The 17,700-nt window shown below is 39.1% G+C and overlaps 1 protein-coding gene across 6 annotated transcripts in view; it reads left to right on the top strand.

Moving 5' to 3' along the window:
- arl15a (ADP-ribosylation factor-like 15a) overlaps window positions 1-15,578 on the top strand; it is a 166,923-nt gene extending 151,345 nt beyond the window's left edge. For 5 of the 6 annotated variants that reach the window (XM_079873209.1, XM_079873211.1, XM_079873206.1 and 2 more), the window contains one exon: window positions 15,123-15,578. In XM_079873209.1, the coding sequence (XP_079729335.1) occupies window positions 15,123-15,275 (153 nt within the window). In that variant the 3' untranslated portion in view covers window positions 15,276-15,578. Of the gene's footprint in view, window positions 1-5,002; window positions 5,186-15,122 lie in introns of those variants that run through there. The other variant, XM_079873210.1, reaches the window with a different exon arrangement.
- The last annotated feature ends 2,122 nt before the right edge of the window (window positions 15,579-17,700 follow it).

Genomic DNA, 17,700 nt, shown 5'->3' with positions numbered 1-17,700 from the left:
CCAGCGGTCCCCATGAGGGCAATGGGTAAATAAACACACTAAATTATATTTTTTTGAAAATGTAAAAATGCAGAAAGTGTTCTGTGATGGGTAGGTTTAGGGGTCGGGTTAGTGTAAGGGGACAGAATATACAGTTTGTACAGTATAAAAACCATTAAGTCTATGGAGAATCCCCGCAAAGATAGTGAACCAGACGTGTGTGTGTGTGTGTGTGTGTGTGTGTGTGTGTGTGTGTGTGTGTGTGTGTGTGTGTGTGTGTGTGTGTGTGTGTGTATACATGTATGATAGTCTTTTATGTTTAAATGTATGTTTAAAAAATACATACATTACTGTCAAAAGTTTGGATCAGTAAGGTTGTTTAATGTTTTTGAAAGAAGTCTCTGAGAGAAGGCTGCATGTATTTAATCAACAGTAACTGTTTTACATTTTATATATATATATATATATATATATATATATATGAAGAGTTCAGATGCAAAAGCCTCTAAGTGCCATCTGAAATTTTCTTCTAGAATAATAATTTTTATCAAGCTCGTATATTTAAGATCAATAATTTCACTTAAATGGCAATGCAAATTACCTATTAATTGTCATTGTCACAAAATTCACGGTTTGGTTCGATATGATACACTTGTGTCACGTTTCGGTTCGGTACGGGTTCGGTACGTTTTTGATACAGCAAAAAGAAAGAAATGCCAGAGAAATTTCCTCGATTTAATTTTTTTAAATTATTTTTTTTATTATTAAAACTAACATCATAAAGTATGATTTTTTTTACTTTGAGCAATTCTAGAGCTATAATTGACTCTTCTTAGGAGCATATAAAACAAAACAGCTCCTTGGAAAAAATGAAATGTAATATTGTAGTAGTTATAAACAAAGGTTTATTTTAGTTCAGATTAAAGGGATAGTTCACTTTGAAATTAAATGTTGGTATGTTTTAGCTTACCTCAAGGGCATCCAAGATGTAGGTGTCTTTTTTTCCGCAGTAGTTTCAATTTTGATATTTTTAGGTCAAACCGTTCTTGTCTGTCAGTCCTATAATGCAGGTCTGTGGTCACTGTCTCAAAGAGCATGCACAGAGTCCAAATTAAAACAATTCCCCATCGTCCAAATTAAACAATTCCCCATCGTAAAAACACATTGATGGCCCAAGACACGAAACGACGGTTTGTGTGAGAAAACGAACAGTATTTATATCGTTTTTTAACTCTTGTACACAGCCACGTCCAAGTGATCTGAGGGCGCTCGCGCATCCTGGTGTGTGACGTGTACGCAAGACTGGTGCATAGATATATATACACTAGACGTCGCCGTAGGCAAGGCGGCATCTATTCTAGTGTATATATATCTATATTTTAATTTGGACTCTGTGCATGCTCTTTGAGACAGTGACCACAGACCTGCATTAAATGACTGACAGACAAGAACGGTTTGACCTAAAAATATCAAAATTGAAACTACTGCAGAAAAAAAGACACCTACATCTTGGGTGCCCTTGAGGTAAGCTAAAACATACCAAAATTTAATTTCAAAGTGAACTATCACTTTAACATTTGAGGGCAGCATTTGTATTCATAATGTCAAAATAAAACCGACGTAATGTACTGAAGGCATTATGCCTATTCCTGCCAAACTTCCATGGTCGCAGTTAGTGTTACTACAGTAAATCCATGGTGAATGTTGCAGATCTGTGGACACTGGATAGTTCATTCATGGCACAATGTTTCTTCCAGGTTTCCACGCGTTGTTTGATCCGTTAATAACGGAGAAATGAGAATGCATCTCGCAGCAATGTTATTACTTCTGTGGCGAATTCAAATGCTTTCTTTACTAGATCTCTTATTAGAGCTGTGTAGTAACAGTGTCGCATGATCACGATCGGCTCGCGCTGCACTGGTCCAAACTGATAAACGGTCCTTCAACCACACAATAATTAACGAGCAGTTTCGTTCCGCTTGCATTACGTTTGCCATTTGTTGTTGGGCAATGTTGTGGTCGCGCCGGCGCGCTTGCCACGCGCAACCGCATTTGAAATAACAACATTTTGGTTGGCAGGAAAAATGGTCCAACGATCCGTTCGGTTTGAAAATGCGTACCGAAAACCGAACCGAGAGCCTCGTACCGAACGGTTCAATACGAATACGCCTATCGTTACACCCCTAATATATATATATATACGGCTGACAAATTAATCTTTTGTAATATTTTTCACAAGCACCTGCATCAGTTCTGCACTAATCATTTAAGCAACATTTTGGATTTAAAACTGCAGATGGCAATACAAGGCAACGATGTTTACCTAGCTATCTAAATGGGGACATTACATAGACGTAATGGTTTTTATATTGTACAAACTGTATATTCTCTCCCCTTACACTAAACCTACCCCTAAAGCCTATTTTTACATAAAAAAAAAAAACTTTAATTACTTTATTTTTATACCAGATTTTAATTAATTAAATTTATTCAGCAAGGATGCATTAAATTGATTAAAATTGACAGTTCTATTTCCAATAAATGGTGTTCTTGAATCCTGAAATGCGTCACGGTTTCCACAAAAGTTAGCAGCACAACTGTTTGCAACACTGATAATAAGAAATCTTTCTTGAGCAGCAAATCAGCATATTAGAATGATTTCTGAAGTACCGTGGTCACCACAAAACATGCTTCCAAACACTGAGATAAGGTGCAATTGTCCCCCAAAATATGTGACACTCAGAACCTGGAGTTTAAAATGTACATAAAAGGCATTATATATGATTTGGCAGTGCAGAAGTGTCACTGGTGCTTCCTCAAAAACGCTGGGTGTATGACATTCCTCTATTGGAATTGTATTGTTTTATGGACAGTATGGCACTCATACGTTTTACCTACCACATCATGGTGGTCTCCCATATATTTTTGGAGCAAGTTAAATCTGGTAGTTCACTAAAACAACAGCCCAGTTGCTTTGGTAATCATTCAATCCCAGTGAAAATAAAGGAAAAAAGCATAAATACAAACATTAGGGATTGTAAAAATAAATAAAGAAAGGTCAAGCTCTTCTCTGTCCAAATGGGAATATATCTGAGACATCTTTTATATGCATTTGTAGTCGCTGCTTATATGGAAAGTACATTATCACAGTCCCTGGGCCTTAAGTGCAATAGCATTGTTCTGAAGCCTTGGAATGGACCACGGTAAGTGTCCCTGTGCCGTCTGGATTTATGATCCTCTGGAGGACAGCTCTGATCTGGCACTGGTCACTTGGCTTTTAGAAGAGTGAAGAGAGAATCGGTCTGCTTTGAACTTTCACAAGGCTGCGTTTTTTTGGGGAGCTGCTCTCCCATATGAGCGGCACAAGACAGTAAATCTCTAGCCTGTGCGGCACAGCACTGCTTAAAGTCTTCATTTGTTGCCCCGCAAGACCTTGGCGGTGTTCCAGTGAAGCATTGGGCTTATTGATCTTGGCTAGGGCAGCTCACTCTCCTCACTGGGATTTTGGGACCTACCTTAGCATCCATGCAAATTTATAGGGACTCTCACTTCACCGCTTCAACAGTTGCGCACACCGTATATTTTACTGTGCAAGCCCATTTTTTTACTAACCTCCCAGAAACAATTAATTCCCCTTGTCTGAAAATGCCTTCTTTCCTCAAATAGAATGTCAAATGAGTAGTGTACCTAAATATGCAGTATTAATGAAAGAGTTTTAAAGAGCAAAAAATACCCAGATGACCTTCTCCATTCTCCAGGATTCTAAAGTGTGCATTTGAAAGACACTTTACCCACAAGGCCACAGGAGAGGAATCGTGATAGACGAGAGTCACTGGTCACATGACATTGCCCAGATGTACTATGTACAAATTCTATTCATACTACTCAAATCCACACTTTATAGAAAATACATTTTAAGCTTTTTTATCATATTTATTTTGAACTTTCTCAGAGAATCCTGGAAAAACGTCTAGGTTACAACTGTAACCTCTGTTCCCTGAGAACAGGGAACGAGACACTGCGTTGATTGACACTTTGGGGAACACCTCAGGTGTGGCAGCTGTCTGAAATCACTATCAAATCACGGCAATCCTATTGACTGGCGACAGCCCATGACATCATCACTGTGCGACCCAGAAGTATAAAAGGAGCGCCTTGCTAACATGACATTCACCTTATCGTCTGAAGGGACTGTTTGGTAGGCAGGCCCCGAGGCAAGGCAAAAGGACGCAGTGTCTCGTTCCCTGTTCTCAGGGAACATAGGTTACAGTCGTAACCTAGACGTTCCCTTTCAAAAGGGAACTCGCACTGCGTCGATTGACGCTTTGGGGAACAATATACCAATGCCACCATACTAAGGGGAGTGACAACTATCAGAACCAGCTAAATTCAAATGAAATGCCAGAACCACTCACCCTCAGGTCACACTGGGCTGTCAGTGACAGCATTCCCTTCGGTCATAGCCCAAGCTAAAGGCTTCACAGGAAAACCTCCATAAACTCTGTTTAAGGCGAGACACTACAGGTGAATAGGGTAACATTTTTAACTAGCAGATATCACCATGAAACTTTCCCAGTTTATTACCTACATTAAGATGAGAAAAAAAATTATAACAAGTTTTCTGTAATTTAATGTTTAAATATGCAAATTAGGCATTATCTAATTAAATGTGCACTAATTTGCATATTTAAAAAAAAAAAAAAAAAACGAAATCTGAGTATTGGATAAAGCCAGGTTCAAAATTATTTTTTCATTGTGTTCACATATTAGATGGGGAAAAAAAATTACAGAGGGATTTATGGATATCTACTTTTGTTATCCTGTAAATGTCACAGTTCGCAGGTTTGTCTGTTCATTCTGTGTGTACTGTTCTGGTCTGATTGTCTATCAGCGTCAGCTGTGCTGACGAGCAATCAGATCTGCGGTAGGTGCGTCTCGTTTATGGATCCTATATGTAGTCTTGTGTTTGTCATGTTCATTGTCAGATTATTGTTACTGGTTCTCTATGTCTCGTTTTGTGCAGTTTTCCATCCAGTTCCTGTTCTATTCGGACTATCCTGCCTTCAGTGCCAGAGCATTGGACTATTGCCCGAGTTTTGCTTCTCGCCGTTGTTTCCTTTAGCGGTTCCTGTCTTCTAGGATATTATCAGCCCACTGCAGTCTCTGCGCTGCCAAGGACCTAACTGCCGACCAGAGACTACTCCAGCCAGCCTTGTCTTGTTCTCTTGTTGTTTCTAAATAAACCTTATTCTCATTCGCAATTGGATCCAGTGTTTTCGTGACCTGACAGTAAATCAGAATATACTGTCAATAGCCTTAAAAAATTGATTTTCGCCATGTTTTTTGGAATAAAATGTTATATAAATCAGGCTAGGAATAATATATTTACAAATCCCTCTGTAAATGTCTTCATAATATAACTAGGTACAAGAAAGTTTGGTGTATATAGGTGCTACTGAAGTGGAGATTTTGGACTTGGAGTATGAGAGAAAATTCATTTTGAGAAAACGGCCAATGAGATTGCGCATTTAGAGTTAAATCCCCCCTTTTACTTTCACGATTGGTTGCTGATAAAAAGGAAATTACCATATTTGGATCCGACAGCATTGTACAGAAGAGAGAAAGCTTTCTAACGGTGTATGTGATGTCAGGGTGCAGGCAGCGATCGCGGAGCAGCGGGATGATTTAGAATGCCAACTTTTGTTGAATTTATTTGAAATCTACAGACGCAAACAGACAACGTGTAGTAAAACAAAGACCTAAATGTGTATTTCTGACTTTTTTTCATCAAGTCTGAAAGAAGACATGTTATTGAAGACAAATATCCCAAAATCTCAAAATTGACCAGTGAAAAAAAAAAACGATGTTTTTGTCTGCCGTGTCTCGCTTTAATGAAAGGCCTACCTGGGCCTGCTCAAGGGCCTAGGACCACAGCTTCAAATTAGAATGGTGTCCCTTCTAGGGAATGTGGCTAGGGAACCCAAAGGAGCCCCAGCCAATCACTATTCAGGGGAACATACTCACCCGAAATGCCACCAGGAAGGCCTGACCTGGCGTCACTTACATTGGACATTTCAGTCTGGTCAACTTCCTGTCTGTCCGAAGACTGAGCCTCTGGACACTTGCCTTCAGATAAGGCATGCAACTGAGGGACTGCGAAGCTGACAGTGAACCACTCGGCCCGGATCTCAGAGACGGGGTATCCAGGAAAGCATGACTCAGCATAGCGCTTACAACCCTTGCCAGCGAGGGGAGTTTCTCTGCTCGATCCACAGATCTACCCAGTGCTTGTGTTTCAAAGTGCAGAGGAGGCCTGAAAAGGCCTAGGACTGATCTAACTAGGAGGCCTCACCAGAGGCCTACGACCGTCTGACCAGACTCAGGAGGCCGAGTATTCATAGTGACCCTCAGTGAGGGGAGCACATGGCCTGCCTTGTAGGCAAACCAGGCTGTAGGCTAAAAAAGAGATTCCGAGAGGAAACTAGTAGCAGAAAGTGAACACTTTAATCATGCTAGGGCGCAAGCTTGCCTTCAGAAGCTGCCTGCTAAGGCCATCGCAGGGAAACCACTTACAGGGAGGCCTACTACCTGATAACCAGTAGGCTGGCTACCTAGTGCCCATACTTGGGAACTTACCTTCAGGGAGGCCTGGTGAGGCCTACTACCTGATAGCCAGTCAGGCTAGCTGTCCAGTTGCCCATATGTGGGAATTCGCCTTCAGGGAGGCCTGGAGAGGCCTGCTACCTGATAGCAAGCTAGAAAACTGGTTGCTATTAACCCAGATTCCGGGTTTCAGTCCCAGAGTGGCCTGCTAAGGCCAGCTGCCCAGTCCTGGGGCTCAGTCTCAGAGCAGTCTGTTAAGGCCGGCCGCCTTAAAGTTTTCTTAGGTAAGAAACTGACTGCCATGGACCAGTAAGGTTGGGGACTGCTTCATGGTGGCCTGATAAGGCCAACCGCCTGACAATGGTCTTACTAGCTGGCAAAAATTACCCACGCTGTTGGGGGTTTGCCTTCTGGGAGGCTTAAACTGCCAACCATACAGTGGCAAATCTTATTTGGCTGATCATGATTGGGGCTCGCCTCCAGAGAGACCCACTGAAGCCAAATGTCTGATTGGCCAGTGAATTTAACAGCCAAGCACCCTATCTGCTGGCTGTGTACCCCATCACTCGAAAACTAAAGAGATGCCTACTCAGCCTGAGGCACGCCAGTGCTGTCAGCCAACTACCCATACTGCTGGGGACTCGCATGGTATGGTCAACTAGCTGATAGCAAGTCTATTCTGCTACGAACACAACACCGTTGGGAACCATACTACACCAACTCAAATATTGGGGCCACCCACAGGAGGCCTCCTGAGGCTGGCTACCTGGTTGCAGCTTTAATGTATGTCCCACAACGTTGGGACTCTCTTCCGAGGAGGCCTGTTAAGGCCTACTACCCGTCAGTGAGTCTACTGCTCAAACTACTAAGGCCTACCACCTGAGGCAAGCTGGCCTGAAGAGCCCTTTTAGGGGCTGCTCGTCAAAGAGGAATGCTGAGGCATACTACTTGACAGCGCAGCCTTCGTTGTCAGATAACCTGTTTACACAGCGCCTACAGTATCCTGGCATCTAACCACATTGCCTCAGCACAAGCGTGACCCGAACCACGAGGTCCAGACGCTGAACCCTCTTGACTCAAGAAGAGGGCCAGACAATAGCGGAGCGTTTTCACAGAAAAACGCTCACAATTTGCACAGACAGCTCCATCGTGAACTGCCTGTGCGTGCTTTTCCTTCCCAGACAGAACACACCCGGCATCAAATATCTTGAGCACGGGTCTGCACACTTCTGAAAGCACTCAGCCTTCACAGTGCATTTCATAATTACCTGATTTTCAAGCGCTTACAGACAGAACAGTCCCTGAAGACGAAAAGATGAATGTCATGTTTGCAAGGCGCCCCTTTTATACTTCCGGGTCGCACAGTGATGATGTCATGGGTTGTTGCCGGTCAATAGGATTGCCGTGATTTGATAGTGATTTCAGACACCTGTCACGTCTGAGGCATTCCCAAAAATCAGCATATTAGAATGATTTTTGAAGGATCACACATATGACTGTTTCTTGTTACCTTTCAGTTTAGTCTTGTTAATCCCCTAGTTAGTTTCTTTGTTTACTCATTAGTCACACCTTTGTCTTTTTTAGTTCCCTGTGTATATTTAGTCCCTATTTTGTTCAGTTATTAGTCGGTTATCTTCTTTGATTGATGTGTGGTTTGATGTAGATATTTCTCCTACATGTTTTATTTGTTCATTTAAGACGGTTTAATGATATTGCTTTCTTTGTGTGTTGCTTACCACAACATGCTTGACAAAGTTATTTTTAAATGTAATAATATTTAACAATATTACTGTTTTACTGTATTTTTGATCAAATAAATGCAGTCTTGGTGAGACTTCTTTCAAAACCATTAAAAAAAATCTTACCAACCCCAAACCTTTGAACAGTACTGTACAGTATATATTCTCCACTGCAACAAAAATACATTTCATATTGAAGACACTGTTCATTTGGAGTATTTTAGAGCAGGATGTTTGAATTGCTCCTCTCAATTTGACTCATTGTGAGCCCCAAAATCAACAGAAGAGCAGGATGATAAAAAGATGCCAAATTCTAATTGACTTCTGTTTTAGCATATAGCAACACTCCTGATCAAGCATGTATGTAGAGGAAAGCAGGTTGTTATTGGAGAGTATATTACTTACATCCACAAACAATGAAGAGTGTAGAAAGGGGGGACTGTATACACTTCTTGCTTAAATTTTGTTTTTACGTGTTCACCTCACCATGCTTCACATGTTGCTAGACTGAGGAAACTGAAGAAATGAAACTCTTTGAACCTGTACATTTTTATAATTCCATTGACCAAGTTGATCTCTGTTTCAAAATTGTTCTTAAAAGATTGTACCTTCCCAGTCTGCGACCCACCTCCAAGTCGAGGTATTTGCTTCTTTTTAAATGTGTCCAAAGCATTAGATATTGTCTGTAAGTGATATTTTATGGGGCCTCTTTGAAAGCTGTGTGCCTTGCCAAGCACATAACTGCAGGCTCTTTAGACATTGAAAAAAAAAACAAGTGAGACCAGCTCAATTTCATGGTAAGTGCATCTGGCGATATCTAGACATTTCTTTCAAATGTGTTCTCCACAGCTGACTGATATCTTCAGGGAGAAACTTGTCACACAGAGTAATTGGCTTTCTGATATCTGAGAACACAATTATATGCCCAAGGTAAAGGCCTGAAGATGTTCTTTAGTTGTTTTTTTGAGCTCATTTAAACACAAACTTAATGAATATTGCAATTGAACATGAGAATTCAGTTAAATTTTTCAAAACATTTTTTTTTTTTTTTTTTTTGAGTCGTACTCTGACATATTGATTATTCATTTTCCTTTTTCAAACGAATAAACCATGAGTTTAACAGATATTTATTTCCCTCTGGAAGTTATGCAGCCCAGCCATATAATTCAGATCTACAGTACAATACACCACTATCCAAACACAGCTCAACATATGAACTCATTTATGTTCATTTAACTCTGACTGGTGCTATGAAATGGTCTAGTGGCTGTTTGCTTGGGCAAGTAACCAGAGAGTTTTGTGGTTTCCAAACCCACATGGAATTTATCCATGGCACCCAAGAGAATGACATGTAACCTGAATTGCCTTGGTAAAGCCCCAACCTCAAGAATGGAAATGAAAAGACATTCAAATCTGCAGCTGACTGTGAAAAACATAAATAATGGTGAGAACTCCAGAGAAGGACTGAATCCATTGCAGCTCGCTTTGGCTAGAGAGCAACAAGAGGAATTACAGTTTGGCTTCTGGCCACTGGCCTATTTGTGCAGGCTAGACACCCCATTCAGCTCATGCCATGTCTGGCCCTCTTCAGACAACCCCTCACATGACCGCAGATTATGTCATCTCATCCTATAGACGGGTCAGAAAATTCTAGCTTGCATAAATGGTTGATGCAAAATATTTATGCCTTCTTGCACACACTGTATGAATGTGCATTTGCTCTTTTGTTTTGTCATTGTTTTTCTTTGAAAGAATGACAATTCCCTATTTGTGTTTCCTGAAGAAAAAGACGTGACACCTGTGAAGACACTGATTCTTGCTGCTCTTCTCTTGAAAGCATCAAATGTAATAGTAATCTCTGCAGGCCAAAAAGCAGCAGGGTTCACTCAGCCCCCTATGCAGTTATCAGTCAAGTGTGGGCCAGTCTTAGTTATCAACCACCCTTGGACACATGACAAATTAGCATTTTGTTGTATCAGCTGGCTTTAAAACAATTTTTTTAATGATTGATTTTTCTTTCATATCACTCCCTCTCTGTCTCATTGTGATTGTGTGGTGCCTTTGTAACAGCGTTGAGTGTCATTAAAAATGTATTTGCTGAATTTGAATTGAGGGAGCATTTTTTTTATATCAAAAGAACAGGTTGATCTTTGTTCTGTTTATCCATTTGCTACGCCTGAACATAAAATGCATTAATTTTTCTGCTTTCAATATTACAATAAATAAAAAAACAAATTAATGCAATGTACAGTAGGCATGTGAGAGTATTGAATTTTCATGTTGCGATAATTGCTGAAGCTTTTATCACGGTATGGTATTATCATGATATTAAAATAAGTTGCAAAAATAGTGTTGTCATAACAGGTTTAGTAACTCTTTTCCTATTACAAAAAGAACTGAACATTTAAATACAATAAAGCAATACAAAAAATGTATAAAGTGAATAAATATTTTGAACAGATTTAAGTGCAAAAAAATTATAAAGAACAAGTAACGCTTTACAATAAAGTCTCATTAGTTAACGTTAGTTAATGCATTAACTAACTTTAACAATGAGCAATAGATTTGTTACAGAAGTTATTCTATGTTAACTTGTTAAAAAAAATACAGCATGTTAGTTCATGTTTTCTAAAGTTACTTTGACTTTAATAATATGTTATTAAATGCTGCAATTAACTAAGATTAATACATGATTTAGAAGTATTTTTCATTGTCAGTTTATGTTAACTAATGGGAGAAAATGTAGTTTTTGTCAAAGATTACATCCAGATCGGATTCAGAACGGTGATCAAAACATAGATGGAGTAGATCGAGTGCATCAACACCCCCAAAGCTTCACAGTCCTATACCTCGTCCTGGGTCGACACTTCTCTCAGTAACTTTAGGTAGTTTTGATTTATATACTGTTTAATGCGAAGGGGAAAAAAGTTGTCTAATTTTTGTCCACCGGCCCAATGCATTTTTCTCCGCTCCAACCCGATCAAAGGAAGCCCAAACCCAATCTGGCAACACTGTCACCTGTGTTTTGATCAAGAGATTCAGTACTCTTTCAGAAGATGTATAATAGCGCCCCATATCGACATATCCGGCAATGGTGGGCAGGGGCGTCAGACAGGGGGTAATAGTGGAACTGAGTAACAGGGGCCCTTGGCGAAGGGGGGGCCTCACAAAGATATATTGATTGGTGTTGTGAGGGGCCCACCTCTTGGTTCTGTGACCGGGGCCCAACATTTGGTGCTACGCCCCTGATGGTGGGAAAGCGTTTTCTCACAAATTACGTACATTTTCGTCAATGGTGGGGAAAGAGTTCTAAAAATCTAAGTAATTCTTAATAAATATTTACTCACGGTATTTTGAAGTACCCACGAAAACGAGTTTTTGCATGTTCAGTATTGTAATGTATCGTATACCGTCCAATATACAGTTCCACATCCTGTTTGGTGCAAAGGAAAATGTACAAATATAATCAACTGATATTCAATTCAAACAAACTTTGAATATTGGCTTGACAACTTGTTGAAAAAAAAAAAAAAAATGGCTTTAAGATTTAACTTTTATAGTCCAGGCAGATAAAAACGGTTATCGGGATAGTACAATTACAATGTACAATGTTGTTTTCCTCTTGTTGTTCCTCCGCTCCGCCTATTGTGATTTTAAGTGAAATTTAATGGCAGTAGACAACTTTTCAAAGCTGTAAGCTGCTCTCTGCTCTCTCCTGGAGGCTTGACTCTATGACCCAGTGGTCATCCCAACAGCCATCTGCCACCATGGCGCGAGGCTTACCATGTCCACATTGTCACGCAACTTCAAACCAATGTGAGCTCAGCTAAAGGAAACTGTTCTATGTTCTGTCAAAGTTTACGCTTAGTATTATTTATTTATGAGAAAGAAAGACATCCTTGTGTGTTTGTTTCCTCCGTTTAAATGACCTGAGAGATCCAGTGCAAACCTTGTGTTCACCAGAAGGGGGCCTGCCATAGACAGACATGCAGTCGGACAGACGGACTGGTAAGCCAGCAGGCCCGGGGCAGCTCCTTTTACCAAGACGGATTTGTTAACACTGTTTGGGTCGGTCGAGCGCTGGGCTGAAGTGACCTAATCTGTCATTAAACTCCTGTTACACTATGAGCGAGGCACAGCTCAGTGCCCCCTAAAGACTCTGCTGGAGGAAAGATGAGACACAATCTTCTGACTCACTGAAGTAGGCTGTCATGAAAACAGCAGACACTAATAAAACCCAACACAGTTAGACGCCTGCGCTGCATTGCAAAACCAAGTGCTACATTTGTGATTCTTTTCGAATAGAATTCAGTTACAGTGCTTTGGACAAAAGACTCATCACACTGAACAGTTTTGTTTGATTTTTCTTTCTGTCTGTTATGAATGGATTAGCAGCAAGTGTCCGTCATGCTTGCAGATTGCGAAATGATAGACGTAGTTGCATCTGTTTGTTGTGGCAACTTATCCTCAGGTCTTACTTTATGTCCCCATTAACTGTATTTCCTTGTGCTTTTATCTGCCAAAACATTGCAGGTTATCTCATTTGGTTAGGGACATCTGATGCTGTATCTTTTTTGTGTTGAGGAAGGTAGATGGTTGATAACAGATTATGATCTCGGTGTATCTCAATGTCTATGGATATCATGGTTTCACCACGTCTCCTATATTGTTATCTCATTTCAAATGTTCAATCAGAAAAAAAAATTAACTTAAATATACACTGCTATTCAGAAGTTTAGGGTCGGTAAGATTTTGTAAAATGTTTGTGAAAGTTACTTATGCTCACCAAGGCTGCATTTATTTATTTAAAACAGAAACATTGTGAAATATAATTACAATTTAAAATAACGGTTTCCTATTTTAACATTTTAAAATGTAATTTATGACAAAGCTGAATTTTCAGCATCATTACTCCAATCTTCAGTGTCTCATGATCATTCAGAAACCATTCAAATATGCTGATTTGCTGCTCAAGAAACATTTCTTATTATTATCAATGTTCAAAACAGGTGTCCTGCTCAATATCAAAACTGTGATCTTTTTTTCAGAATTTTTTGATGAATAGAAAGTAATAAAAAGAACTGCAATCTTTTGTAACATTATAAATGTCTTTACTGTCACTTTTGATCTATTTAATACTTCTATGCCGATTTTTTTTTTAAAAGACCATAAACTTTGAACGGTAGGTTTTTTTTGTTGTTGTTTTTTTTGTACTGCTGTGTTTTAGTGAATTTTCTGTGGATACAGGATTGATAGTACAATCCCGGTGTAATTATCATTTTGCTCATATGCAATTTGGTTCATGTTTAAATGTATAGTTGTTCTTACAATACATATTGTTTCAAAGCCGGGAATTTAGGATTAAATCAATGCCCTAGTGAGCAGCCAGCCACAGTTAAATGTTCAGAAAAAAATTCCCAGTAGTTGTGATCATCTGTAGCAACAAAATAATGTCATATAACAATAAAATGTACAGGCCTGCAAATCTGTATGCATTTTGCGTAGCAGGTTGCCTTTTGACCTCCAAGTACACAGGTACGATTTGTCACTCTAAACTGAGCAAAAAGCTGGTGACGCCTTTCAATTTGCATTATCAGAAAGGCTGTTCCAGAGTTTTGGAGGCAAATGCAAAAAAGCTGTACACCCTTTGGTGGACTTTGATATCCTAAGCACTATCAATAGTCCAGACTTTTGTGGCCTTAAATAGCCTGATAGATTTTGTGTTAAGTAAAAAGGACATCAAATGTTTTTCTACATTAAATGTGATTTTTATTATCACAAATGACTTCTGCAAAACTAAAAATGTCCTTGCTATGACTTACAGAGTTAGTCTTGTTGTGACATTTGAGCAGAAGTATGATATTCCTTGACTTGATCAAATTTAACAGATGGTTCTGATCTGCTAGAGCTATAATGAAGTGCTGACATAAAAGTATAATCAAGAAAGTTTTGACAGAGGACAAAGATTTGACATATGGTCCTTTTAATCAGCTGTTACTATCAGTTTTGTATATACCAAGTACATATTAACCAAATCTGCATAGTTTCCCTGCTGCACATGAACCTCATATTACACTTCCTGGACATGAACACATTTCGGCTGTTCTGTGAGGAATGTTTTGACCTAATAAGTAGATACCAAGCTTTTTACCTTTTTACCTTTAACTATTTAGAGATTATTAGAGGGTTTGTTTCGAGAAAAGAAGTCTTATTGTTATAGTAAAATGCCCCTTATATTATATTAGGTCTCAGAAACAAGGCCATTTTAATAGCTTGAATATCTCGACTTGACAACACACTTCAAAGATCCTCCATAAAGGATTTGACTACATCCTGTATGTTTGGGGTCTTGTGACTTCTGATGTAAAACATGATTAAATGCAATGCATTTTCACATTATAATTATTCTGTAAAGTGTTTTTTGCTAGGGTTAAATTAACCCCAAACAGAAATAACATCATATGGATACTGATCACCTGCAAGACAAGTGCATGCATACTTTAAGATACAACAGAGATACTGTGTAATAATAATATAGCCTTAATGGTATCTGCTTCCTGGGTTCTAATTAGGTAAGAGGATTAATTTGTATCCCAAACATAAAAACAGTCAAATAAATCTCCTTTCAATTTTCAGTTATTTTTTAAACAGCATTTCAGTTTGAATTTGAGTTATTGCCTGCTTGATTCTCACCAAATCTACACAATCATTTTAGGTATTTTTGGGAAGACAAGCCAAAATTCTCTTGGTGCTATTTTTAGAGAGCGGTCATAATGAAATATTTATTTATTTATTTTTCAGATACAGAAGTACTTTGAATTGCAGCCGATGAACCGAGGGAAGCGATGGATTCTTGCAGGCACCACAATGAACAACATGGAGGCTGTGAGGGAGAGTTTCAGTCAACTCATCAGCCTTTTGGAAGAAAAGGAGGTGCTACCTAGCAGGATATGATTCAATCAAACTTCAAAGTGGAAAGTGGGTTTGAAGTGTTGCTTGCTAGAAGGAATTTTTTGGACCTCTCCGTCGTCGTTGTTTTATAACCCACTGGAGACATAGATGCAAAAAGCCACATGTTTTGATGGGCTGACTGACATATTTGTCACCCTTAGATCAAGGGCCACACATATGCTGATTTAGTAGCAGGTGAACCAAAGTCCTTCAAGAGATCAGATTTTCACCATTATTTGTAAAACTAATAAGCTATATGATAAGCTATATGTTGTTTATTAGTTGGTTGTCATGTGGTGTGTGTGAAATTTATGTAAATAACATATATGCATACAATATGATGTATGGACCAATCCATATTTCTTATAATGGCTCAAAATCCGAGCATTCATTCAGCACCTTTATGAAAAATACTTTATTATATTATATATTATATTATTGTATTTTTTATTATTATTATATCAAATCTAGTGTCCCTTGAATTATTCTTTCTTCTTTTTAGAGAATGTTAGAATGGCTTCCTAGACAAAATGAGTTCAACGTTCTTTTTTGTTGTTCGAAAATACGACACACCCATTTACTTGGCACTGGTTTGAGCTGGAATACAAACTCTATCAATCAGTGTCCGCAACAGCTGCATTTGACAAGTCCCTGTCCGCCAGGCTTAAGCCCTCCAACTATCTGTGGAGACTCCTCCCCGTCTGCCACCTCACTCTTTGCCCAGCCACGCTCTGCGGCCTCACCCCCTGCTTCCTGCTGGTATTATCCAAATTCCTCTCCACAAATTTAGATTCCTGACTGCGCACCTCTCTGATGTGCATTTTGTCTCCAGACTTGTTTCAAAAGTAGTTTAGGACTCACACATGCTGTGTTTCTGTATATTTAGAGTGTTAACCTGTGTATGTTTTGCCCGCCAATTGCCACTTGATGTCTTATTTTTGGGGTAAACCATTTGTACTGCTTTTAAATCGATTTGAGCACATGTACCAGTTAGATATATCACGTGATCCTTATAGTATACCCTCAACCTACAATCCTCACGGCAACACTTTACTTTAAGGTTAAATATATTAACATTAGTTAATCTATAAGGTATGAACCGTTTTTAGAGCATTTATTAATCAAGGTTAATGTTTGGTTAAATAGATACTATTGTTAATTTTATGTTTGTCAATAATATATGTTAAAAATGTATTGTTGAAATTAACATTTTTATTAAATATCGAATTATTATAAACAATTTATATTTATTAAATGCTGTAAACTTGTAAAAATGGTTTGATGTTAGTTTATTTTAGCTATGACATTCATGTTAACCTTATTTTAAATGATCACCATCTCACATTTGAATCTGAGTGTTGTCTTCATTACTATAAATATCAAATTATTTGGAATTATTTATTATTACTGACAAGGGCATTTAAGTGTAAAATACATCTGATATGCTGCTGGTTATTTTTTAGCCATTGGCTTCTCAATAGCAAAATCAAAGCAACCCAGTAAAATAATCAAACTGTCCATCTTATCATTGCTTCCCCATCTAATCTCTGTCTCGAACACAAATTTCATGCGCTCGTGGTCTGATGTAGATAAAATAAGGGAAGTTAACGTTTCTCAGACAGGGTTCCTGATCCAGCCAGGTTCATTTTTTTCTCCCTCTCTTTTCAAACTATACACGTTGCTTTGATACAATGTCTGTCACGCAGGTTGCCCCTGCGATTCTTTGATCTGCTCTTCCTCTGTCTGCGGCTGACGCTCTTCTCTAGTCTGCTGCTCTTGTCTATCCGCTCTCAGAGAAAGCCCTTTGCCCCTTCTTTCTCTGGGCGCTCTGCTTCCCTTTGGTCACGCTAATGGAGCCCACCCTCAAAGCAGATACGCTGCAGAAAACCAGTTTGGCCTGTTAGAATTGGCTTGTCTCTCCGAAGAAAAGGCCCACAGACAGATTGCACAGGCCCTAAGGCCAGGAACTTATTAAATGCCTCATTCCTATGCTTCGTGCGACACTATCTGAATGTCAATAATGTAATTAGATACATACCGTGACACCTTGCAGGTACTGAGAGAAACACATCCCAGCTTTTTTGTTTTTGTTTTGTTTTGTTTTTGGCTGCACTCTTGCTTTTTATCCCACCGAGCGCTCTTAAAACCCTCCCACATGGGATGTCTTTTATAATACCAGTCTTAACTCTATTTGCATATCATTTTTCTCGCTTGGCTCAGTTTCACACTTGCTGTGTCTAGACAGAGATTATTTTTAGTTCCTTAGCAGGAATTCACCAGCAACTGACAAAGACTTGGAACAGAGCGTGGTGATCTTTGTTAGAATGACTTTTGAGAAGGAGGGGAAATGCATTTGCTTGCCCTCCTCTTAAAAGTCTTTTCCCAGTTGTGTTTGCTTGCCTCATCATTTAAGTCCTCTCAGTCAGAA

The sequence above is a fragment of the Squalius cephalus genome, assembly GCF_949319135.1.
Source record: "Squalius cephalus genome assembly, chromosome: 5".
Taxonomy (NCBI): Eukaryota; Metazoa; Chordata; class Actinopteri; order Cypriniformes; family Leuciscidae; genus Squalius; species Squalius cephalus.
This window is presented reverse-complemented; position numbering and strand designations above follow the sequence as displayed.